Source organism: Spea bombifrons, chromosome 10 (genome assembly GCF_027358695.1).
Source record: "Spea bombifrons isolate aSpeBom1 chromosome 10, aSpeBom1.2.pri, whole genome shotgun sequence".
Classification (NCBI taxonomy): Eukaryota; Metazoa; Chordata; class Amphibia; order Anura; family Pelobatidae; genus Spea; species Spea bombifrons.
Window position 1 is genome coordinate 39,340,886 of NC_071096.1, and position 25,277 is coordinate 39,366,162.

The 25,277-nt window shown below is 56.2% G+C and overlaps 2 protein-coding genes across 2 annotated transcripts; both read left to right on the plus strand.

The window, feature by feature from the left end:
• Positions 1-2,569: 2,569 nt before the first annotated feature.
• Positions 2,570-12,061, plus strand: LOC128467004 (adhesion G-protein coupled receptor G1-like). The gene is made up of 15 exons (XM_053448502.1): positions 2,570-2,668; positions 3,488-3,728; positions 4,111-4,190; positions 4,923-5,345; positions 8,240-8,318; positions 8,573-8,687; positions 8,840-8,962; positions 9,166-9,282; positions 9,719-9,752; positions 9,828-9,928; positions 10,098-10,219; positions 10,369-10,634; positions 10,823-10,925; positions 11,016-11,284; positions 11,885-12,061. The coding sequence occupies exons 3-15, from the start codon at positions 4,151-4,153 to the stop codon at positions 12,031-12,033; spliced, it is 1,941 nt and encodes a 646-aa protein (XP_053304477.1). The 5' UTR covers positions 2,570-2,668; positions 3,488-3,728; positions 4,111-4,150; the 3' UTR covers positions 12,034-12,061.
• A 4,095-nt stretch (positions 12,062-16,156) lies between these two features.
• On the plus strand, positions 16,157-23,579 carry DRC7 (dynein regulatory complex subunit 7). The gene is made up of 18 exons (XM_053448499.1): positions 16,157-16,293; positions 16,844-17,077; positions 17,284-17,455; positions 17,575-17,700; positions 17,800-17,994; positions 18,239-18,397; positions 19,006-19,224; positions 19,336-19,455; positions 19,709-19,778; positions 19,890-20,018; positions 20,088-20,216; positions 20,333-20,559; positions 20,754-20,969; positions 21,562-21,672; positions 21,767-21,877; positions 22,063-22,257; positions 22,604-22,743; positions 23,447-23,579. Exons 2-18 carry the CDS (start codon positions 16,875-16,877, stop codon positions 23,535-23,537), a joined length of 2,613 nt encoding a protein of 870 aa, XP_053304474.1. The 5' UTR covers positions 16,157-16,293; positions 16,844-16,874; the 3' UTR covers positions 23,538-23,579.
• The last annotated feature ends 1,698 nt before the right edge of the window (positions 23,580-25,277 follow it).

A 25,277-nucleotide genomic window follows, 5' to 3' on the forward strand; every position in this document is an offset into this window, starting at 1 on the left:
GATCCGTAATAAACAGAAGCCTCTGCCAATGACGAGTATTAAGGGGTTCGTCGCTCGGCACCGAGAGTCGCGGCACTCGGATACGGCAGCCTTTGCACACCGCTTTGTTTATCGCGCCAGCACATAATGGCTTGGTAGGGTCGAAAGAGCCATTTTTAGTCATCTGTCTGTCTTATCCTGTGTGAGGTGACCACAAGCCACCGAGACGGAGCCTGTTTCACAGTCATGACACCGAGAGCACGTGCGGGGAACTGATTACACCCCCGCCGACCCGCCGCACACCACATGGTTTAGCAGCCGGCCGCGTGTGTTACGCAGCGCTCTGTAATGTCTTTATCCCCCATCGCGATACTGCGCGTGGCCGGAGCAGCCGGGCTCTCTGTGAATGAGCAGCAGCCAAACGCCGCTGTACGTGGGGAATGTGCTGGGCTATGCTGCGCATGCACGGCAATCATGTAGTCTGTGAAGCCGGTGCTCGCCCGCTCTCTGATGTCACGGTAAATCCACTTACATGCGATCAATTTATGTTGACTAAAAGCGCTTTATGGTTCCTAGAATTAGTCATGAAGCGCTGCTGATAAAGTACAAGTGTGGTTTACGAGGCAAGCAGCAGATCGCGGTGGTTATGGTTTCCAGCCTGTGTTTCTGTTTCTGCTTTTTTATCGTTCACATAGCAGCGCCAGCCCTCTCTGAGCTGCGGGTGTTCTCTGTGCCCTGCGTGATGCCAGTCGTGTGGGCTCGAGGATGACCCTGCAGACACAGCGGCTTTATGTGGGCTTCTAAACGACTCGTGCAAATGGCTTGTCGTCGTTTTTCTGCCCCCCAGGTGCCCCTCTCTGTGGCCGGCGCTTTATGGCCATTCTGTTACACGACATGCGCGGCGAGGGATCGTCTGGGTGGAAAGTAGCGTTTGGCTTCAGGCGCTCGGGACGCTCTTATCCGTTACCATTCCCTTATACCGATTTAGCTGATGCTGAAGAGCTTACGCTCACCTGCAGATACACACGGTCTGTGCAGACGTCTCACCGCATCCACAGAAGCGCTGACACACGTGTCCGTGTCATGGAAAGAAGCTCTTGGTTTTCAGAGCGTTAAGCCGGGTTTAACCCCGTAGGGACCAGGGCTTTTTTTTCTGTGTTTTTATGATGTCACCCGTGATGCCCCTACACATTTTGGCATAAGCAGGGCTTTATTTGAAGCCTCATTTATAATTGTAAGAAATTTTGTATGAAAAACATCTAAAAGGTAAAAATAAAAATGGAAAATCGTACATAGCTAGAGCCAAAACCACCCCGTGGCAGCAGATGGAAAAGAAGACAACCCCGCGTTTGCTATCGGGCAGCCGTTGTCTCTCCGATCTCTTTCCACCGTGGCAATAACTTCATTTGTTTTGTGTTTTTCAGACAAACATCCCTTTTCTTATGTTTTTTTTGCCTGGAAAATAAGGGACCGCAGAAAGAAGAGCACCTTATATGTTCAGAAGGTTACATTAGCTGCCCCTCAGTTCATATTACCCCGTAACCCCCCCCAACACCTAAAATAAAGTATCGGAGGCATCATAAAACGCTAATCTGCGACCACCAGACGCTTGCGCTTCCCGCAGAAATCTCGCAGTGATGTCACCGCCGCAGAGGATTCTGGGTATGGTGCGTGGGCTTGTCTGGTGGTTGCAGATAAGCGTTTAATAATGCCTCTGCTACCCCCGCCGCGTTTAACCTTTACCCCACCGCAACTTGTGTTATGTCTCCTAAAAAAAAAGTAGCCCTCGAAGTGTACTTCTTGCTGTATGGCGTGGAAAGGGTGTTTGTACGGCCAGATAAACAAATGTCTCTTACACTTACATTCTATTAGAGATCTGCGCTCAATGTATATGTCTGACTCACTTTGGGGTGTCATCGGTGACATCACCTGTTCTCCCCCTCCGGCAGTGGGGAATTGTCGGGGCCCTCGCGTTGTACCCTCGGTCGGTGAGTGCCTGGGCTTTGGGCAGTTATATCCCTGTGGAGTGCAGCCCCCAGCTGGTAAAAGAACCCTGCCGTGATGTAGGGGCTACGTCCTGGGGCTGGAGGTAATGAGGGTGATGCTGCGCTCTCTCGTGTCATGAGACAGGTGGGCCGGTGCTGCGTGACATCCCGCCGGGGGCCTCGTGGAGACTGCGCGCTGTGTCTCGTGAGCGTTATCGGTGGCTCCCAGGGCACGGCTCGGTTATCTCTTGTAACAGCGCGCTGTACATACGTGTAAAACACATTCTATACGCTATGACTTCGTTTGTAGTGTTTTTACATGGTACGAATTAACCCTTTATGCGGAATCATCCTTTCAGGTAATAACATCGCCTCGGCATCTCCCGGCCGTGTCAGAGAGTCGGCCCAAATGCTTTTGTTTCTTTTGTGAAGCTGCTTCAATGAGACCGTTGTCATGGATACGATGGACCGGCTTAACGCCTGCTTGCCCTGGTTAACGGCTCAGGAATGCCCCCTCTGTGCAGTCTGTGGTGGGGGCAGCATTCCTGTGCCCCATTGCAAGCCGTGCCTTTTCTTGTATGCGTGTGCATGCATGTACATGCGTGTGCGTGTGTCTAACCTTAGATTCATTTACTGGTTTAAAGTTCACGAAGCTGTGAAAGTTTCCACGCTGGGGAAATCCTGCCGCCTGAGTGCTTGTCAGGGTAAGTCATGCAGTGAGATCAGACGGTCTGTGTGAATGAATGAAGAGTGTTTTTGGAGATACTGGGTTTGCCCCCTCGGTGGCAGATTTCCCCGCTCTGCTGTGACTCATCTGTGGGGCCGACACGTGCCCCGTCCGCTCACACAATGCTCCGATTCAGAGGCGAACGTGAGAATGGACAGAGAGGAGCTTCTCATCCCCACGCGCTGACATGGACAGAGCGAGAGGCACTGACTGAGTGTGAGTGCATGACAGAGAATCGGCTCATCTGAGTTGGTCCCTGTGCCGCAAGAGGAGTGGCTATGGGCACTAGAGCTTAATCCAGCCACCCTAACCAGAGACAGGCCGTGGAATGGGGGTCCCTATCCAGTGACAGCTGGAAAAGGGAGCGCCCTTCGGGGGACCCCTGACCAGAGAGGCTGAGGAATGAGGTTCCTCCGAGGGACCACTATCCAGAGACAGCTGGAAAAGGGAGTGCCCCCCCCAGGGGACCCCTGACCAGAGAGGCTGAGGAATGAGGTTCCTCCGAGGGACCACTATCCAGAGGGGGAATGGCACGGCTTTTGGGGCGTCTTTAGGAGGCGTCTCCGTGGTAAGCAGGGGAGCAGGAGGCTCATGGAGGTGAGGAATGTAGCACTGGGATGGCAGGAGCCCCGGCGGTGTTCTCAGTGCTCTGTGTGTATAATCATTAAACAGTCAATAGTGGGGCCGCCTCAGCTTAACGGCACATTACGGGTCGAGCCTGTGTGTAACGCGCTGTGAATCCCTCCTCCCGTGTGATCTGCTGCGTGTTACACGTCTCCCTCCTCCTTTCTTGTAGGTTTCTCAGGAGTTGCCGTGAATCTGCCGACAGGTGGAAGTGGCTCTGCGTGGATAAGGAACTGTCTGCTGGAAGGAGCTGTGAGTTTCCTTGTTTTTGCTCGCATTTGATTGGCTGCGCATAGAGATGTTACCTGTGTGTCACACCTGGAGGGGGCGGGAGGAATGAGACCCTTCACACAATAGCAGACGGCTCGTGATCCGGCAGGCTGTGAGGAACGCGTTAACTAAATCCAGAGCTCCACACGGCGCAGGAAGAACGGATTCTCGCAGGTAACCCCTTCCCTGCCAGCCGGGGAGCCCCCGCGTAACCCCTTCCCTGCCAGCCGGGGAGCCCCCGCGTAACCCCTTCCCTGCCAGCCGGGAGCCACGCGTGATATTTGTTCACTGCTGTTACTGCTTTCTGTATTGTAGTTGTGTTGCCGCACCTGACGCTGTGTGTGTGTTGTAGTTGTGTTGCCGCACCTGACGCTGTGTGTGTGTGTTGTAGTTGTGTTGCCGCACCTGACGCTGTGTGTGTTGTAGTTGTGGTGCCGTGACTTGCCCCTTTGTGTCTCTGCGTGTGGGAAGCTGCCTCCTCCCCTCCGTCTCCTCTCACATAACAAAGCTTCCCTTTATTTATTGCAGTCACTGCGCTGCTGCTGCTGCGTTCCTGGGCTCAGGGATGTCGCCGGCTCTACTGCTTCTGCTGCCACTGATGCAAGGTAAACACTACAACTGGCAATGCGCTAACGGCACGTGGGCTGTCACTGCGGGGTACAGGGGCATCCGTCTTCCCCGCGTGTCGGTACTGGGGCATCGTGTGACGTAAAGTTTAGGAGAGGTGCACCGGGGCCTGCGGACATGCGCGACTGGCGCAGTGCTCACAGCTTTTAATGTTGGGATAAATTCTCTAAAGATGATGAAAGTATGTAAGGCTTCAGTTGGAGGAACGCGCCGGGAAATGTGGAGACAAAGTCTCGGCTCCTGTGCCTGGAATAAGCTGACGGAGTGCGGGACGGAGGCTCGTGTGTGGCCGTCGTGTCTCCGAATAGCATTCGTCTGCTCACCTGCTACATGCACGTCTCTTATCTATTTGGGAATTTTGGAGGGGCAGCCGGCGGTGGCCGCGTCGGCGGAGTGCGGGGGTGCAGCCGGTGGTGGCCGCGTCGGCGGGGGGGGGCAGCCGGCGGTGGCCGCGTCAGCGCAGTGCGGGGGACACTGTACATCGTCGCGCAGTGTTTAATGGTTACAAGGACGGATCATCTCAAGGACGGATGGTTGTTTCCCGGGGGAACGGACGGTTTGCTGCGGCTGCTCGGAGGCGGATTTCTCACGTTTCTGCTCTGCGGGGGTTAATCGCTCCCCGGCAGGTGTTGCGGGTAACGGGGAAATGAGTTCTTGTGGTGTGTCGCTGTGCGAATGTCCCGGCAGTAACGCTACGGCTGTTTTCGCAGGACTGGTGCCCGGCGCGCGTGGCTTCTCGCTCTGCGGATGGCGCACGCAGTATGCCGGCGGTGGCGTGTTGCGGTACCGCGGAGGATTTGGGGCGGATGTCATATCGGTGGAGAATACGCTGGAGGCTCTCATAGTCAGAGGTCCGTTCCTTCCCTCCACCAACATCACGCTCCAGGACCTGCCAGGAAAATACGTGTTCTGCGTGCGCTGGTTCCCCGGCCTCCGGATCTTCAATCTAACGTACGGGCTTCAGAATTACACGTGGGAGGCGAGGGACACGGCACGTGGCGGCCGGGACCCCGCCGGGGAGTCAGCTGACTCTGTGTGTCACAACGAGACCCTCATCATCAACATGACCCTGAACGGGATTAACATGAGCAGCTCCTGTCGCTTTGATGTCCGTCCCCGGGACTGGCTTAACGGTGAGTAAAGGGGTCCCGGAATGCACCCCCCCCCCGGAGAGCTTGCAGGGGGTCCTCATGCGCGGTGCTATAGGCCAGGCAGCCCACGGAGATGTAATGGCTTGGGGGTCTGCTGCAGCAGGGAAGTGCTAGCCAACACAGCAGGTACGTGATGTAGTGTGTGATACGTGGACACAGACAGTGCTGCGTGTCGCGCTGGGACATGTGAGCAGATACTGCGCTCCATCTCCTGGGGGGGCTGCATGTCTGCGCAAGTCATTAGTGCGGCTCGCTGCCGTCCCGTTCTCAGACGCCAGTACCTTGGTTTGCTAAAAGCTTTGAGTGCGGCCCCGCTTACCGCGTGTAGCCCTAACCCGTGGTACCGGCTCCACACAGAGCGGCCGTCCCTCTGCGGCAGGAGGCTTCGCTCTGCAATGGTCTGCGGGGAGTGTGAGTTACAGCATACAGCACACACGCTTCATGTACCTTACGTGCTCGGCATTCAGTAGCTGTATTTCTTACATACATGTATTCTTGGCACACAGTAACTATGCATGCTCTTGCACACGGCCCCGTTACGTGTTCATAATAACCCGATTTGTGAAAGTAATCCGGCGTCCGGTGACTTTAAACACAAACCTTCCTGCACAACCAAAGAGCTCATGAAGCAGGGCTTTGCGTGTCTGCCAGCTTTGTGTTACATGTGACGGATCTCATGAAGCAGGGCTTTGCGTGTCTGCCAGCTTTGTGTTACATGTGACGGATCTCATGAAGCAGGGCTTTGCGTGTCTGCCAGCTTTGTGTTACATGTGACGGATCTCATGAAGCAGGGCTTTGCGTGTCTGCCAGCTTTGTGTGTTACATGTGACGGATCTCATGAAGCAGGGCTTTGCGTGTCTGCCAGCTTTGTGTTACATGTGACGGGTCTCATGAAGCAGGGCTTTGCGTGTCTGCCAGCTTTGTGTGTTACATGTGACGGGTCTCATGAAGCAGGGCTTTGCGTGTCTGCCAGCTTTGTGTGTTACATGTGACGGATCTCATGAAGCAGGGCTTTGCATGTCTGCCAGCTTTGTGTTACATGTGACGGGTCTCATGAAGCAGGGCTTTGCGTGTCTGCCAGCTTTGTGTGTTACATGTGACGGGTCTCATGAAGCAGGGCTTTGCGTGTCTGCCAGCTTTGTGTGTTACATGTGACGGGTCTCATGAAGCAGGGCTTTGCGTGTCTGCCAGCTTTGTGTGTTACATGTGACGGGTCTCATGAAGCAGGGCTTTGCGTGTCTGCCAGCTTTGTGTGTTACATGTGACGGGTCTCATGAAGCAGGGCTTTGCGTGTCTGCCAGCTTTGTGTGTTACATGTGACGGATCTCATGAAGCAGGGCTTTGCGTGTCTGCCAGCTTTGTGTTACATGTGATGGGTCTCATGAAGCAGGGCTTTGCGTGTCTGCCAGCTTTGTGTGTTACATGTGACGGGTTTCATGAAGCAGGGCTTTGCGTGTCTGCCTGCTTTGTGTTACATGTGATGGGTCTCATGAAGCAGGGCTTTGCGTGTCTGCCAGCTTTGTGTGTTACATGTGACGGGTTTCATGAAGCAGGGCTTTGCGTGTCTGCCTGCTTTGTGTTACATGTGATGGGTCTCATGAAGCAGGGCTTTGCGTGTCTGCCAGCTTTGTGTGTTACATGTGACGGGTTTCATGAAGCAGGGCTTTGCGTGTCTGCCAGCTTTGTGTTACATGTGATGGGTCTCATGAAGCAGGGCTTTGCGTGTCTGCCAGCTTTGTGTGTTACATGTGATGGGTCTCATGAAGCAGGGCTTTGCGTGTCTGCCAGCTTTGCGTGTTACATGTGACGGGTTTCATGAAGCAGGGTTTTGCGTGTCTGCCAGCTTTGTGTGTTACATGTGATGGGTCTCATGAAGCAGGGCTTTGCGTGTCTGTGTGCTGCGTTACATGCACCTTTGCCTCCTTGCCATTAATAATACCCAAGGAATGTCACAAGGAGCAGCCGCCGGCGCTTAGCGTGTCTCATTACATGTTACTGATTTACAGATCACCCTGAAAGCTAACAGGTTGGAGATAAATTCCCCGTCCAGACAGGGAAGTGGGAGATGTTTGCGGAGCGTAGAGCAGAGTGAGGTTACAATGCAGCCGCGCATCGCGGAGTCGGCCAAACACTGTGCAGCATGCGGCGGGGGGGCAGAGACATGGCGGCATGCGGCGGGGGGGCAGAGACATGGCATGCGGCGGCGGGGGCAGAGACATGGCGGCAGGGGGGCAGAGACATGGCGGCATGCGGCAGGGGGGCAGAGACATGGCGGCATGCGGCGGGGGGGCAGAGACATGGCATGCGGCGGCGGGGGCAGAGACATGGCGGCAGGGGGGGCAGAGACATGGCGGCATGCGGCGGGGGGGCAGAGGCAGGGGGGCAGAGACATGGCGGCATGCGGCAGGGGGGCAGAGACATGGCGGCATGCGGCAGGGGGGCAGAGACATGGCGGCATGCGGCAGGGGGGCAGAGACATGGCGGCATGCGGCAGGGGGGCAGAGACATGGGGGCATGCGGCGGGAGGGCAGCAGCAGCATGTCTGAGGGAGAGAACTAAAACTCAGACAGCGAGTGCAGGCTCTCTCTTGGGGAGGCTCGGGAGCCGCGCCAGGACGCTTGCGAAATGTTTCCAGTATCGAGCCAAGGCCACGGCGTCCCCCCCCACATCCTTCCAGTGTACCACAACACGCCATTGTGAGTTTAAAAATACAAGGAAGCCGCGCAGCCGGGTGAACAATGCTGGAGCGAGACGCTCGGTGCTGCGCCAACTCATAGCGCCGCAGGCTGGGAGTGTGCACTCGGAGAAGCGAGTGTGACGTCATTCTGTGCAATCCCTGCGGGGCGATAACTGCGTTATCTCCGTGTTTCCTGCAGATACCCGCTTTGTGGACCGTGAGATTTCCATGCTGGGCCGGTTGCTGGACAGGGCCGGTGCTGTTGGCAGCGGACCGGGGTGAGTTACTGGTCGCGTGTCACGGAGAAGGAATTTCGGGAGGTCGGCGTGTTCCTCGGCGAGCTGATAAGCTCCGGCATCGACGACTCGTGTTCTTTTACATTTTTTTATTGTATTTTGGTTAGTAAATAGCCGTTAACCTTTGCACTGCCAAGACGATGAAGCGGTTTGCAGAATGGTTTGCCGGGCCGGCGTTGTGGACCGGGATGTTCCGGCACCGGTTCTGCCCTCTCTTATGCTGGATCTTTTTTTAGGCTGCGTCGTTGGATCGATGCGGCTCTCTCGCAGGTCCGGTTTGATGGGGAGAGCCACCGTTTTGGGAAGGGTTCGATCGAGGCTGCGGTGTTCACGCTGGGTTCGGTAGATGCGGTAAGTGGGGAGAAAAAACACATTTTAATGCCTCACATCAAAGCGAAAGCCGCAATTCCACCCGAAACTGTCGGCGTAAGCGTTTTCCTCAGAGGCCAGACATGTCGTCTTTATCTTGTTCTGTCACTGAAACGTGTACTGTCCACGCGCAGCTGTCTTCCATCCCAAAGGACATGGGGGTCTCCGTGTCGCTGCCCAAAGAACTGCTGCCGGAGAAGGGTCTCCTTCCCAAGAGACTGCACGTGGTGAGAGTGCGCGGGAGCTCCCTGTTCCAGGTACGGTGAAGCTTGTCTGACCCCCCCCCTCTGCTTGTTGTCTGACCCCCCCCTCTGCTCGTTGTCTGCCCCCCCTCCTCTGCTGGTTGTCTGCCCCCCCTCTGCCGGTTGTCTGCCCCCCCTCTGCCGGTTGTCTGCCCCCCCCCTGCTCGTTGTCTGCCCCCTCAAGAGAGCCTAGAAAGGATCTTGCTGGGTTTTCGTAGGATGCGGCCAACAGCACGATGCTCGGTGAACACGTGATCGGGATCAGCGTGGAGAAAACCCAGATTTCCAACCTGCGAGAGGACGTGGTGTTATTCTTCCAGCACCCCCCTGTCCAGGTAACGTCTGTTCTGGGCCGCCCAGGCGCCCGTCGTTCTATATCTCTGTATGTTTATATTTCACGCTCCGGGCACGGCTCTCTTTTGGATGGAAATAATGTTCGGTTTGCGGTTTTCCGTGTCTAGATTGTGCACAGCGAGAGCCAATGGAGGGAAATTCCCCCAAAATATTAATGAAATCTCCCATCTCGACGACTTTGATTACGGACGTTTTTGGGATAAACCCAAACATTGCGTGTTGCTAAAAGGCGAATGCTGGGGGGAACCCCCCAAACTTAGTTTAGCTGCCCCTTTCCCCCAAACTTAGTTTAGCTGCCCCCTTTTCCCCCAGGTGCAGTTGGATAAATCCATTTTTACTTTTCTCTCCCCTCGTTAAGGGGTTAAAGTGCACGCCGACCCTCTGGAGGTGCTGATTATGGTCTGGTCTCTTTCGCAGGCAAACTTTTCCCCCGTGTGCGTGTTCTGGAACGGTAAGTACGGCTGTCCCTTCCACGCACGGCACCGCGTGAAATCCGGCGGTAACGTGACAATGTCTGTCCTCACAGAGTCCGCGTCCGGCTGGAGTACCTACGGCTGCCGGACCATCCCTGCCGGGATCCAGACCCAGTGCAGGTGCAATCACCTCACCTACTTCGCTCTACTCATGGTGGGTCTCACGCTGTCTGACCCAAGGCTCTCCCGACTAGCTGCACCCGCTCTGCAAGATCTTGACCCCTTATATAACCCTTTCCCCCCTGGCATGCACCCCCCCCCATACAGAGCCAATCCTCTGTCTTTCCGCCTGTGTGACGCCGAGTTGTGTTCTTGTTGTGCAGCGGATCGCGGAGCCGGTGATATCTGAGGCGCATTTGGTGTCTCTCACTGCTGTCACGTTTGCCGGCTGTACCATCTCAGCGTTGGCCGCCCTCTTCACCATCTGCTGGAGTTGCTTTAGCAGGTACTGAGACGTGAGAACCGCTCGTTGGGGGAAAGGCCGTGTGTTTGGGCCGTGTGTTCTCTGTGTGTGACGCTGGCGGGGGCCGCGCGGTCCACCGGTTCAGGGCGTTGCTGGTGGTCTGTAACGCTCTCTCATGGCTTCTCTCCCAGGGCCGCGCACTCAAACCCCACTCTGCAGATCCACATGCACCTCCTGGCCGCCGTGTTCCTGCTGGACGTGAGTTTTATGGTGAGCGCGGTGCTGGGGGCGGCGGATCTCCCGCTTCTGTGCAAGAGCTCCGCCATCCTCCTCCACTCGGCCCAGCTCTGCACCTTCACATGGATGGCCATCGAGGGCTTTAACCTCTACCGACTGGTGGTCAAGGTCTTCAATTCCTCGTTCTTGACCACAGGAAAACTGGCTGTGGTGGGCTGGGGTGAGTAGGCGTGCTGGGGGTGGCGGGGTGAGTAGGCGTGCTGGGGGGAATGAGTAGGCGTGCTGGGGGAGGGGGCAGGGTGAGTAGGCATGTGGGGGGGTGAGTAGGCGTGTGTGGGGGGGTGAGTAGGCATGCTGGGGGGGTGCTCGTGTGATTGCCTGCCCCTGACCCCCTCTCTGTTTTGGCAGGCACACCGCTGCTCATCGTCCTCGTCATCGCTCTGATGAATTCCGATAGCTACGGCTCTCTCAGTATTAACGTGGACAGACCCTCCGGCTCCTCGGCAGCCCTGTAAGTCTTCCCTCTCGCTGTGTGATCTCATTGCAGGGGCCCGGGGCCCTGTTACATGCATTATTTCACTCTGTCGCATTCTTTCTCCAGATGCTGGCTCACCGAACCCATTATCCACCACGTGTTGAACGTTGGTTTGTTTGGGTTTGTTCTGCTGCTTAACACGGGGATGTTGGTGGCTATGACCCGCTGCGTCCTGCGCCTGGCTCCGCACACCCGGGGGGAGAAGGTCCGGCACTGCGTCACCCTGCTGGGGCTCAGCTGCATGCTGGGTCTCCCGTGGGGGCTGGCGTTCTTCTCCTTCGGCGTCCTCTACCTGCCCGTGCAGTATGCATTCAGCATCTTGAACTCCTTGCAAGGTGAGTGTGAGTGGCCGGAGCAGGAGATGTAAGTGGATAGCGGAGCTGCCAGAACACTGTTACTCGCGGGGGGGACATGGGGGGCCAGGGGGGGTGAAGTGTCTGCAGATTGCTGTAGCTCGTGAACACTTCTACTCGCCTGAAACTAATGCTCGGTGATGGAGCATGGACCCCGCGCATGTGTTCGATACAGGTACTGAGTGACCCCACATGCTGCCTCTGCCCCTCTCCCCCCCTCCCCCATATACGCGACCGGCTCTCAGTAAGCGCTCGCTTCCGGAAACGCGCTCTTGTATTATGGAGCGAACACACCCGTTGCGTTTGTTCAGTAATAAAACAGACCGGCCGCCCAAGGCTTCCTGAGATCTCACCGCTCTGGCTCTAGCAGTTGGGCCGTGGGGGGCCGGTGTGACCGCAGACCCTCCCTCAGGGGCCGTGGCACGGAGATGCAGGTAATGGGCACAGCATGCAAACGGTGCACCTGCCTCCCGAATTGCGGCTTTAGCGGAGGCTCCCGCACGTCTATGAACTGCTTTGTGTGCTTTAACCTCTTTTCTGTTAACCTCGCTCATTATCGCTCCCGCTTTTTCCTCCTCGTAGGGTTCTTCATCTTCCTGTGGTATTGGGCATTGTCTCAGCCCCACGGAAAGGACGCTTCACGTTCCTCGTACAGCACCGGCACAACACCGGCGTCCCCGCGGCCGGACCAGAGCGTGATAATGTCTGATCACAAGAAGCTCCTCAGCTGAGGGTCTGTAGGCTGCTGTTACCCCTGCCGGCACGCACCGGGCCCTCACGGGAGCCTGGGCCTGGGCCCTCACGGGAGCCTGCGCTGGGTGATGGACATACCGGCTGCAATCGCACTTTACTTGGAACGTCATCTTCGAGACATGAAGCACAAACCCTGCGTTTACCGAGCGCTGTCTCTGGTGGGAGAGTCACGCGTTTCTCTGTACCCCGCGGTCAGGGGCCGGTATCCTGGGTCTAGCGTGACTTTGCTGGGGCTATGCTTTGACTGATGGGGGGGCAGGGGGCAGTACCCTTCTCGCATTACTGACGGGGTACTTTGCGTTACCGGGCTGGGGGGCAGACTTCACATGGAAGCCCTTCTGAAACGGGTCCGTTTGTGTCCAGCCAGCAGTGCTCCTGCTGTACTCTTCCCCATATCCGAGCTCTTTAAAGAAGTAGGGGGGATTTGGGGGGTACTATCCTGGGTCAGGCATCCATAGTGATACATCTCGGCTCCGGGCAACGAGTCAAACGTCCCCGCGGCAAACACCTTCCGGGAGAAGCACCGGAGAGAGCCGGGGATGGGTGACGTGGGGGGGTATGAGGCACGAGAGCTTTCAGCCTCTCGCCCGTTAGTTGCAGAGCCCCAGGTATGAGTGATGTCCCCCCCCCACAGCCCCCAAAAATACTTTATTTCCCGTCTTTTCCCTTATCTGCTGTTATTTATAATGAGATTTTCTATAGAGATTTAACGATTGCAGTGCTATTGGAATGTGTATATATTGGCAGTGAGCGTGTAACCCATGTAATAAACAGAAAAAAAGCCTTCCCGTGTACTTTCTGCCCACGAATCCCAAACAGCGCATTTACCCCCCGCGAGCAGCCATTGCCATCTGTAGTGTTCCTATAACGGCGTCTCGTTCGGGACGCGGAAGCCATTGTGCGAGAATCAGCCGCTTCAAACAACCAGCCAGTGATTATCTCTGCCCACCAGGCCCTCCTTCAACCGCTCCCTCTCCAATTACAGCTCTCCCTCACCCGGGACGGGGTCATCAACTATAGAACGCTCCTGTTACAGCTCTCCCTCACCCGGGACAGGGTCATACAGGTATATTACTCTCCCGCTCCTGTTACAGCTCTCCCTTACCCGGGACAGGGTCATACAGCTAGAGTACTCTCCTGCTCCTGTTACAGCTCTCCCTCCTGTTACAGCTCTCCCTCACCCGGGACAGGGTCATACAGGTATATTACTCCCCCGCTCCTGTTACAGCTCTCCCTCACCCGGGACAGGGTCATACAGGTATATTACTCCCCCGCTCCTGTTACAGCTCTCCCTCACCCGGGACAGGGTCATACAGGTATATTACTCTCCCGCTCCTGTTACAGCTCTCCCTTACCCGGGCAGAGTCATACAGATAGAGTACTCTCCTGCTCCTGTTACAGCTCTCCCTCACCCGGGACAGGGTCATACAGGTATATTACTCTCCCGCTCCTGTTACAGCTCTCCCTCACCCGGGACAGGGTCGTGCAGGTATATTACTCTCCCGCTCCTGTTACAGCTCTCCCTTACCCGGGCAGAGTCATACAGATAGAGTACTCTCCTGCTCCTGTTACAGCTCTCCCTCCTGTCATACAGGTATATTACTCCCCCGCTCCTGTTACAGCTCTCCCTCACCCGGGACAGGGTCGTGCAGGTATATTACTCTCCCGCTCCTGTTACAGCTCTCCCTTACCCGGGCAGAGTCATACAGATAGAGTACTCTCCTGCTCCTGTTACAGCTCTCCCTCACCCGGGACAGGGTCGTGCAGGTATATTACTCTCCCGCTCCTGTTACAGCTCTCCCGGACAGGGTCGTACAGCTAGAGTACGCTGTAATCTGGGAACGCTCCCTCTCCTGGCCAATGACAGCTCCTGGTGTTTGGTCCGGCCAGCTCTCTGCAGACCCCTATGTAAATAACACTGGGGGGGGTTAATAAATCCCTGGTAGGGAAGGAGGAGCCCGTGTCCATCGCCCGGCACTAGATGTCTCGTAAAGATAAGCAGCGCTCGTTACGGCTTCTAAAAAGACGCAGGCGGCAGCGATGGAGGGTTTAAAGTATTTCTTTAGGGGTTTGTGTAAGGATTTCGTGTTCTTAGTCCTCCCCTTCTCTTCAGTGCTTTAGCAGCCGCTACCAGACAGAGCAGAAGCAGCATGGCACCGGCGGCACCAGCGGACTGACGTCTGCCGAGAGAAACAGGCGCTTAGTAGAGCAGCCCCTCCATCCCCTTACATGAAAGGTCAGTGCGGAGCGAGATGGCACGGGACTAACGAGCGAGGCTATCAAACAGACAGGGTGACCGGCTCATCCCCGAGGGAGGAGGCTGCGCAGGGCAATTAGACTAGTCGCCAGTGTAATATAGCTGCTTAAACACAGGTGTCGTAACACTCGGCCTGGCAGCAGCATTGTTAAAGCCCAGGCACCTCCGATCCCAGGCAGGTTAACATTTCCGCCGTAACCAGAAGGTTTACCGGAGTCGGGCGATACGGCCAGGGCGACCTCGTCAGGTCGGGCGAGGAGGCAAATGCTACCCGCTGGGGGTCACGCCAAGTCGCCACGCATGGAGCCAGGGATTATTCGTCACATACGAGGCTTTCAGTGGCCTGGCGTGAGCTTTCATGGCCGGTACAGCGGCTCTGGCGACCGGTGTCTGCACCGGCCTCATGAGAAATGGGAAACCCGGTGCAAGGCTAACGGTGATTGACGGAAAGGGGCACCGGTGACGCGTTCCTCCGGACTGCCCGTACCTTCTGGCGGCTGGTGCCGTCGCCTGGCAGAGCCGGACGCGGCCGTGGAGATGCACCTCCTGACGAAGTAAAACATTTGCAGGGACAAGCGGATCAGGGTGTTGTCTTGAGACGTCATTCTCTCCGCGGTGACATCGCTGCCGTATCTGCAGGAAACAGCATGCGCGCCGTGACCTCTCCCGGCAACCGCCACGGATAGAGTCTGGGACCCGAGATATGACCGACCCACCCCGGATTATCTACGGGAAACGGCACTGCGTCTCGCCCGTTGGAAATGATGGGGTGGCTCCGGGGTGGCCCAGCACTCCTCCAGCTCCGCGGTAAAGGGCTTTTGTGCTCCGTGCCCCTGGATCTGCAGCTGGGCGGAAAGCTTGTGGGAAAACGGGAGGGTCGGGGTCCGATCCTAGGCCTCTGAGAACTTTGGCGAGGGGTAGAGGGTCATGGGGTCATGTGACTTGAACTCCCTCCTTGACCATGAGGGTCACCAACCTGCATGCAAACAAAAAACAAGGGATCAACTACGTTACAGCGAACGGCTGGAGGAAGCCGAAGCGACAGCCACATCTCGGATACCCGGTCTGTGGAAGAGAAGTTTGAGGGAAGCGAGCTGTGACATTTCCCACTCGCCTGGGTCAACCCACCGGTGACCATCGCCGCTGCTGACGGGCGAGCCTGAGGGCAACCCGCTGGCCGCATTCCAGGAGCCGCATATAAATGCTGATCATCTTCTGCAGCGCTGCCCCCTGCAGGGTATGAGAGGTACAGCGGCTTCCCTTCGCTATATTTAGACACGGCACGGGGCAGCACTTCACCGGCGGCTTCCAGCAACATACAAAAAGTACACGCGTGGCTAATGTGCCCAGTGTGGGCAGCCCAGTGGCCTTCTGCACGACAGCTCAATAAAGCTTTCGTTTACTCAAAAAACAGCGATACGGTGTTGCGGTACGTGTCATGTGTCCGCATTCAATCTGGCCAGTCCCTCTTTGGACCCCGATTCCATGCGTCTCCCCCCTCTCCTCCCTGATGCCCCTCTCTCCTCCCCTGATGCCCCTCTTTTCTAGGAGGTCAGAACGTTTGCTGGATATGAGGGGATCGCAGGGTTCTACGGCCCTAAAAGCCCCGATAATGTGTATAGAAACGTTTATACATTAAACGGGATAAATAAACCCATTATTATTCTTCTAAATGCCCCACTCAGTGACATAAATACCCCGTGATAGGGCACAAAGCCTGTGAAAAAGCCAGGGTGAAGCCCGTGTGTCTGGCGTGAGGGTTTGAAGTGCTGGGAGGTATGAGCTGTGGTTACTGGGTATACTGGAGAAAACGAGCTTTTATTTAATAATCCGGCTTGTTACAGAATTACTGCGACTCGGTTACTATGGATAACAGAACTACACCTCCCAGCAGGCCCGGCAGCACTTCCTGCATCCTGTGTTAGGTTGCCCTGGTAACAGCAGAGGTACAGACAGTGTGGAGACGGGTACACTTAGCAAGGTATTTCTTAATACAGCATATTCTCTGTGAGAAGATAATGTAAAGCTTGCATATATGTACAGAACATGCGTGTAACTTCCCTGTGTGTATACGTACAGCATGCGTGTAACTTCCCTGTGTGTATACGTACAGCATGCGTGTAACTTCCCTGTGTGTATACGTACAGCATGCGTGTAACTTCCCTGTGTGTATATGTACAGCATGCGTGTAACTTCCCTGTGTGTATACGTACAGCATGCGTGTAACTTCCCTGTGTGTATACGTACAGCATGTGTGTAACTTCCCTGTGTGTATACGTACAGCATGCGTGTAACTTCCCTGTGTGTATATGTACAGCATGCGTGTAACTTCCCTGTGTGTATACGTACAGCATGCGTGTAACTTCCCTGTGTGTATACGTACAGCATGCGTGTAACTTCCCTGTGTGTATACGTACAGCGTGTGTTATGCATGTTTCATTCCACACGTCACTACAGCTCTTACATGACAAAGCGTGTAATGGACCCGCCTGCAGAAACATACCCATAGGGTCCAGTTGTGTCCTTTGCAGGTGTCGGCCGGCGGAGACAGAGGAGCAGGAGATGTATGTGACGGAGACGGAGGAGCGGGACGAGCGGGAGATGGACGTGACGGAGGAGCGGGACGAGCGGGAGATGGACGTGACGGAGACGGAGGAGCGGGGGCAGACAGACGGGGGGATCGGGGAGGACCTACTGACTGAAGACGAGCTGCGTGATTTGCAGGAACAGCTGTCTCAGATTGAGCTGCCCGGCTCCGGCCACCGGTAGGTGGGAATACCCCCAGCGGGGCAGATACGACACCCGTGACACATACGGGCAGAGCAACCCAAAGCGGCATCATGGCTGTGACATGACGAGGACCCGCCTCCTTTCTTCATATATATATGTGTGTACACTGCGCATTAAATGCATATATGTATATGTCATATGCAATGCGGCGAGCTGTCTGCGTGTTGGTTCTGTGTTTCAGCGAACCCCTTCCCCCTGACAATGACATCGAGTTCCCCTCATCCTACAAAACCAACTCCCGCAAGGAGCGGATCTTGCTTGATCTAGCGGAAAACTTCTGCCGTCAGTACGCGCACCTCTACCCGGACCGGAAACCCCTCTTCACCTGTCCCCAGAATGAGTGTGGGGTGGAGGTGAGTGGAGGGTTATGGGCTGAGTGAGTGTGTGTATTGAGTGGGTGCTCTCACTGTGTGTGTTCTGGCGGACTGTTTGGAAGCCCTAGGGGGGTAATCCACCGATTTTGTGCCGGCAGAAGTTTGTCTGCACCACTCTGCGCCCCACTCTCCTTCCGTACCCGGAGCTGTACAGCTGGGATGGCTGCGCCCGCTTTGTGTCCGAGTACCTGGTGATGCAGCCCCTACACCCCCCGCTGGAGCTGGTAAGGTTCCTCCACGTGGCTGCGTCTCGCCCCGCACCCTGTATTCTTTATGTATCCTGTCCAATGACGGAATTGTCTGCCCTTTCTCCCCCGATGCAGCCGCGCATGCTCCTCTCTTCTAGCACGGCCCTGCGGAGGCAGCAGGGGAGCTGCTTTGATTTCAGCGTGCTGCTGTGCTCTCTGCTGCTGGGTGCCGGCTACGATGCGTACTGCGTCAGTGGGTACGCGACGCGGGAGATGTGCCTAATGGACGAGAGCCGAGACATCTGCCCCCTGCTGCAGAAACCCAAAGAGGTGAGAATCCCAGGTTCCTGCGCGCTCTCCCTGCCTGCTACCCCAAACGCTTCATTTAGAAGGCAAGCCCCCATCTCATAGCCAATACACGTAATCCTACTGGCCTTAACCAGGTCCACACGAGCCACCAAGTAACAGCTACCACAGGAGCAGTCATGGCAAACGAGATGCCCGTCTTCCAGTTACCTAACCTCGCTTTACCTCATGTCCTTTCCATACGTTACGTCGAATCTCTTTGGATAAGATCCCCGGGGAGCCCCCTGTGAAGCATCACAAGAAGTACAGCGTTAAAGCCCCCCGACAGCTGATCAGTAACTTTGAGGTGCAGCAAAACGCCAAGCAACAAGAGAAGATCCAGCAAGGCCTTCGCCGACAGCGCCAGGAGGAGGAGCAGCGCCTGGCGGTGAGCAGCAACATACCGACAGGTGCCAGTAACCAGTGCAGGGTAACGTACCGAGCCGGTCCGTGGCCGGCAGGTGCCAGTACCCAGTGCAGGGTAACGTACCGATCTGGTCCGCGGCCAGCAGTGCCAGTACCCAGTGCAGGGTAACGTACCGAGCCGGTCCGTGGCCGGCAGGTGCCAGTACCCAGTGCAGGGTAACGTACCGAGCCGGTCCGCGGCCAGCAGGTGCCAGTACCCAGTGCAGGGTAACGTACCGAGCCGGTCCGCGGCCAGCAGGTGCCAGTACCCAGTGCAGGGTAACGTACCGATCCGGTCCGTGGCCGGCAGGTGCCAGTACCCAGTGCAGGGTAACGTACCGAGCCGGTCCGCGGCCAGCAGGTGCCAGTACCCAGTGCAGGGTAACGTACCGAGCCGGTCCGCGGCCGACAGGTGCCAGTAACCAGTGCAGGGTAACGCACCGAGCCGGCACCCAATGTAGGGTAACACACTGAGACTGCCAGCACCCGCTGCCAGTAAATGCCTTTGTAGCCCTATAAGCATGGGGCCTATGAATATAGGGTTTTTTGTCCATGTGATTGCATGAAATACTTCCTGGTCTCCCGTGGCAGGATGCAGAACAGCCCGGGCCGGATCCTTTGTATGGACTCCGGGTGCATTGCTGGGTTTTGGTTCTGTGTGGGAAGCGCGAGGTGCCGGAGGATTTCTTCATTGATGCGCTCACCGGGAAAAGCTTCCAGACCAAAGATGAACATTTCCTGGGTGTCGAAAGTGTTTGGAATCATGAGAACTACTGGGTTAACATGCAGGACTGCCGCCACGCGTGCAAGGTAGGGCGATGTACAGGAGACGCTGGCTCGAGACCCTTTGATGGGGTAAATTTTTCAGAGAACGGCTAGGCATGAAGGGCAGGTAATTGCGCCTCTTATTTCTCCCCGCAGGACATGAGGTTTGATTTGGCCGATCCCCTGCACTGGGAATACATGCTTCTGAGTGCCTCCAAACCGCTGCTTCTCACCCCCAATGCGGAGCAGGAGGACGAGGAGGAGGATGAAGACCCGGTAAGCTCAGGACATGGCAGATCAGTGAGATGTGATTCAGGTCTGACAGACGGCCAGGGAAAAAGATATCATTGTTAGCGGAAAGATGGCTCGCGCTCGGTATCAGACTTACGAAACCTGCGCTGTAGCAAGGGCTTTAGTGTGTGCTCCCCCCACTCCACACGCTGTGTGCTCATGGGCTTTATCAACATGTATGAACATACCACGGGGCGGGAGGCTCCCCCTGTAAAACAGATTATTGCTCTGCTTGCAGGACCAAGACACAAAGCCGGTACTACAGATGCCCCCATCTTGGGTCCTTCCCATTGTGATAACTCCAAAAGGTGAGCGTCGTGCTGCTTCCTTCCTAATCCATTATTCTAAATGAACCCAGAACGGCTGATCCTGTCTCCTTACACCTCAGGGTGAAATAATGTTTGTCATTTGGCTCTCAGACTTTGAGACTCGCTGTCCCCAGGGCAAGAAAGTTCTGCAGTACAAGAAGACCAAGTTGGAGAAATGGGCCCCGTACCTGCAGCGGGATGGACTGGTTTCCCGTCTCTCTCTTTACCTGGACAGCGAGTGTAAGTCCGTCGCTTCGGGCTGTGAGTCAAACAATGGACAGCCGCCATGCTCATTGCCGTCCTTCGCAGGCTCTCAGGTGGTAGAAATCCAAGACTGGTTTCAGAACAGGCAGGACAAGCTGGATATGAGGCGTCGGGAAACGCGGGCCGGGGTGACTAGCGAGTACTTCTCTCCTGGACGCAGCGATGCCTTGAAAGGTAATTCTCACATTCGGTGGCCCATTTTATTGGTCTGACAGAAATTTCCACAGTCCGGTCAACTGAGTGTCTGAGTGTGCTGGAGTGTAATGAGTGTGTCGTTCCCTGTCTTTTAGTCCATGTCTTCCAGTCTATGGCTCCGGAGAGCGAGCGCAGGATGGTCTTTTACAGCGAGTCGCGTCTAGATGGTCTAAAGACGAGAGACGAGAAGGCCACGGAGATGACGGAGACGTTTCAGGGCCGATCAGACTTCCTGTATTACCGGCACACGCTGTTCAGGAAAAGGCCTAAGAAGGTGGCAATAGCAGGAGGCCCCGCGGAGGCTAATCCCAGACCCATTCTGGTAAATGCCGAAGTTTATTCTGTTGTGAGAGAAGGAAGCGAGTGTGCGCGTCTTCTCATAAGTGTTCAGAGTCAGTATAAAGAGAGAGCGCAGCTTAGGGGGAGATCAGCTTCAGAATGGGGTCCGGATCCTGCTGCCGAAGGTGCCGACCGGCGCTGTACTAAAGCTCTCCATGTCCTCTCTTCTCTCCGAAGAAAGTTACAGAGCGTTTCCATAGGAATGAGGGGAAAGCAGCCAACGAGGATGTGGCCGAGCGGACCTTCCTGCTCACAGAGGATCGCATCCAGCTCCGCAGTCACCGGGCAGATGATCGTATCACCACCTCGTCCTGGGACTTCCTGAAGCCACCCAATTTAGGAGAGAAGGGCGCGCGTGTCACTCTGACTCCAGAGACCTGTGCCTCCTACCAGGTGACTGTCTGCACCGGGGACAGCGGGGACAGCGGCTTCATGGGCAGACTGGGTTTAAAGCTTGTATTTAGATGACATTTGTGAGGCCATCTGTGTCTTCATAGGTGTACAGAGGCCCTTTATCACTCCCATCACTCCTGTGTTCCAACGGCCCTTTATCACTCCCATCACTCCTGTGTTCCAACGGCCCTTTATCACTCCCATCACTCCTGTGCTCCAATGGCCCTTTATCACTCCCATCACTCCTGTGTTTCAATGGTCCTTTATCACTCCCATCACTCCTGTGTTCCAACGGCCCTTTATCACTCCCATCACTCCTGTGTTCCAACGGCCCTTTATCACTCCCATCACTCCTGTGTTCCAACGGCCCTTTATCACTCCCATCACTCCTGTGTTCCAATGGCCCTTTATCACTCCCATCACTTCTGTGTCCCAATGGCACTTAGACTGCCAGAGGGTCCGGGACCCTCGGGGGGGGCTCTCAGCCATTGTCATGTGCTTTAGAATGCAGAAGGCTCTGTCCCCCTCCTGGCTTCTCGTTGCCTGTCAGGGTTTGGCTCTGTCTGATTCTGGGAATGTATCGTGATTCCAGGTGGAGCCCCGTGAAGCGGTCACCAAACAGCTGTACATGTACGAGACCCTGATCCGCCTGCAGCGGGGGGAGCTGGATGCAAAGGAGGCAGTCCGGAGGTCAGAGGCCGAGGTAACACGGCGAGGAAGCTGCTTTACTTACCCTGTTCCATGACTTTAGGGGGGACCGTAAACCCACCATAAACCCACCTACCCCTTCCTGGCAGGTTCTGAAGATCTTGGCCGTCCGCACTCAGGAAGAGGCCTGTCCTCGGCTCACCGTATCCATTTACGACACAGAACGAAATGAGAAGAGCAAGGAGCAAAGAGAGGCCATGGTAAGACAGCGCACCGGACCGCGTGCGACCGATCCACAACGGCCCTGTAGGAGCAGCGTAGCGGGGTGAGGGGGCTGGGGGTAATTGTTAGTGGTAGGCAGAGAGTAATGGGATTCCGTCCTGAAGATCCACCTCATGCCGTTGATTCTCCATAGTTGTTCTTCTCATTGATTTACCTCTACCAGGAGAGAGCGCAGCGGGAGGACAGCGAGCTCCGCGCCATGCTGGAGCTAGACTACCTGGCACCGTACCTGGCCCAGCTCGGAGACCCCGTGAAGCTGAACCGAGCGCAGGCACAGCAAGTAAAGGAAGACTGTCTGAGGGACCTGAAGCAGAGGCTCATCGAGCAAGCAAACCTCATCCAAGCTCGCTTTGAGAAGGTACCCGCAGCGGCCGTCTTTTACAGCGTGCTGGCTGAGCGATTATCCCAGTAAATCTGTCGTGTGGCACCGTTTGGCAGAATGCGGGCCCTAATTTGGCATCAGCTCTGCCAACCCTAACCCATCGCTGCTTCTTGGGGCTGGCACAGCAGACATTTTTATATGGTGAGGCGTTTGCTTTCCATTTGGATGATTTTAAAATACTGCTTGTCGTGTATATTGTATCTGTACATCACCCCCAAAATGTAACTATTGGGTCAGTATCCGCTCCAGCATGAGATCCAGTGAACAGGTGGGACGCCTTCCTACTAAACCAGGGCTCGCCTCTCTGCCACGCTCTCTCCAGGAAACCCAGGAGCTCCAGAAGAAGCAGCAATGGTACCAGCAGAACCAGCTGTCCATGGCCAAGGAGGACGAGGAAAGCTATCTAGACTTCTGCTCAGAAGCCATGTTCCGCATCCATATCTTGGAGACCCGACTTAACAGGTGCCTGCGCACGAGCTCGGGAAACCCCAGGGGCCAGGGGCCAGGGGCCACAACAAATCACTTCCTGACCCATAGGGTTTTGCAAACGGAGCTCAAAAGTCCGAAGCTCACCCTAGCGATGAATGTATTGCCAAGGTACACGTTGTACTTTGTGTTCAGTGTAGGCCACCATGCCAGCGCCACTGACCCGTCAGCCCCCTCGGCCCTCGGGCGCAAGCAGCATGTGAAGACTGCAAGGGAGTGGGGAGCAGAAGAACTGTAGAGGGGAAAAAGTGTGATTATGTTACCGTATGTTAGTGTGTATGTTACTATGTGTGTGTAAATATGTTACTATGTGTGTGTAAGTATCTTACCGTGTGTATGTTAATATGTTAGTGTGTGTAAGTGTGTTACTGTGTTGTGCGTATATTTTACCGTGTCTGTAGTCAGTATGTTAATGGGCCGAGCAAACATACTAGGCGTGTGCTTGGGACGCTCTGTGGAACCATGCGATCTGATGTTAGTGGCGCAGCGTTGGCACGGGGCGCAGCGTTGGTATGGAGCACATCGTTGGGACGGGGTGCAGCATTGGCATGGGGTGCAGCGTTGGCATGTGGCGCAGTGTTGGTACGGAGCGCATCGTTGGTACGTGGCACAGGAGTGGCTGAACATGAACACGTGATACTTACACGACTGCATGAATAACGTGTCTTTCCCTGTGCAGACACAAGGACCTAGCGCCCAAGAAATACCTGGCTCTGGAAGATCAGCTAAACAAGGACCCGCGGCTGAGTGAGCAGCTCCTCTCCTCATAATTCCCCGTATCCCTCAATAAACATGCCTTCCAATGCACCCTTTATTGTCTGCCAGAGTCGCATTAAATGCACAGACCTGTGTGTGGGATGTTGCAGCATGTGGACAGCACGCAGCGCTGATGGCATGATCCAGACACGTGGTGCCTGGCAGCTCCACGGCTCGCGCTGTTTAACCATCAGCCGCTTGTGTGATGTGCACATGTTTACATGGCTTGCCAGGAACGCACGCATGCAACAAAGCCTCTGGAGTGTCAGCTCATGAGCCGAGCCTTCTTGACGTTATGTGTCAGTTTGTCACTGCTAAGCAGACATGGCTCGGAAAGACTCCCTAGCGCGTGGGGAGCGGCAGCAGACAGAAGCTGTGGGTTGGGGTCCTTGTGCTCGAGGTGTTGGCTCCGCTGAGTCTCATTACCCGCGGTACACGTCGCAGACTGTATAATGCGCGCATGTGACGCAGAAGCCGCATCATGCTCTGGCCGTGTGTCTCCACATCATGTTATATTTCGTGTGTAGCTGTTTCCAGCCTCCGCACACACGCCAGCCTCACGTCACAAGCTTCCAGCTCACGCTACGTGCTAACTGGGTTTCCGTTCGCACATTGTCAGGGCTGTGATGTGATTCAGTAAATTAGGGGTTAAACAATGTCTGGATAAAATACCCCAGCCCCTGTTACAGAGCAGAGCAGGACTACTGGGGGGCCACGGGAGTCAGCCTGTAAAACATGATATATTCAGCCCTCCATATACACGCTGAGCCACGCGTTACTGCTGGGCTATAGGCTCCTATCGCCTGTGTGGGACTTGTACACGGGGTAACACGGCTGCTGGGCTATGGGGTTCTATGGGCCGCCCTCCGCCAGCGTCCCCATCCTGACCCGTCACTCCTCATCTGCTGCCCTCCGCCAGCGTCCCCATCCTGACCCGTCACTCCTCATCTGCTGCCCTCCGCCAGCGTCCCCATCCTGACCCGTCACTCATCTGCCGCCCTCCGCCAGCGTCCCCATCCTGACCCGTCACTCCTCATCTGCCGCCCTCCGCCAGCGTCCCCATCCTGACCCGTCACTCCTCATCTGCTGCCCTCCGCCAGCGTCCCCATCCTGACCCGTCACTCCTCATCTGCCGCCCTCCGCCAGCGTCCCCATCCTGACCCGTCACTCCTCATCTGCCGCCCTCCGCCAGCGTCCCCATCCTGACCCGTCACTCCTCATCTGCCGCCCTCTGCCAGCGTCCCCATCCTGACCCGTCACTCCTCATCTGCCGCCCTCCGCCAGCGTCCCCATCCTGACCCGTCACTCCTCATCTGCCGCCCTCCGCCAGCGTCCCCATCCTGACCCGTCACTCCTCATCTGCCGCCCTCCGCCAGCGTCCCCATCCTGACCCGTCACTCATCTGCCGCCCTCCGCCAGCGTCCCCATCCTGACCCGTCACTCCTCATCTGCCGCCCTCCGCCAGCGTCCCCATCCTGACCCGTCACTCCTCATCTGCTGCCCTCCACCAGCGTCCCCATCCTGACCCGTCACTCATCTGCCACCCTCCACCAGCGTCTCCATCCTGACCCGTCACTCCTCATCTGCCGCCCTCCGCCAGCGTCCCCGTCCTGACCCGTCACTCATCTGCTGCCCTCCGCCAGCGTCCCCGTCCTGACCCGTCACTCCTCATCTGCCGCCCTCCGCCAGCGTCCCCGTCCTGACCCGTCACTCATCTGCTGCCCTCTGCCAGCGTCCCCATCCTGACCCGTCAC

Bases quoted from the DNA above. Each gene is read 5' to 3' on its own strand.
- LOC128467004 (XM_053448502.1), top strand. From the start codon at position 4,151: ATGTCGCCGGCTCTACTGCTTCTGCTGCCACTGATGCAAG. The intron at 8,963-9,165 runs GTACGGTGAAGC...GGGTTTTCGTAG, and splicing joins GCGGGAGCTCCCTGTTCCAG to GATGCGGCCAACAGCACGAT. The intron at 10,635-10,822 runs GTGAGTAGGCGT...CTGTTTTGGCAG, and splicing joins ACTGGCTGTGGTGGGCTGGG to GCACACCGCTGCTCATCGTC.
- DRC7 (XM_053448499.1), top strand. From the start codon at position 16,875: ATGTATGTGACGGAGACGGAGGAGCGGGACGAGCGGGAGATGGACGTG. The intron at 17,456-17,574 runs GTGAGTGGAGGG...TTGTGCCGGCAG, and splicing joins AGAATGAGTGTGGGGTGGAG to AAGTTTGTCTGCACCACTCT. The intron at 20,970-21,561 runs GTGACTGTCTGC...TCGTGATTCCAG, and splicing joins AGACCTGTGCCTCCTACCAG to GTGGAGCCCCGTGAAGCGGT.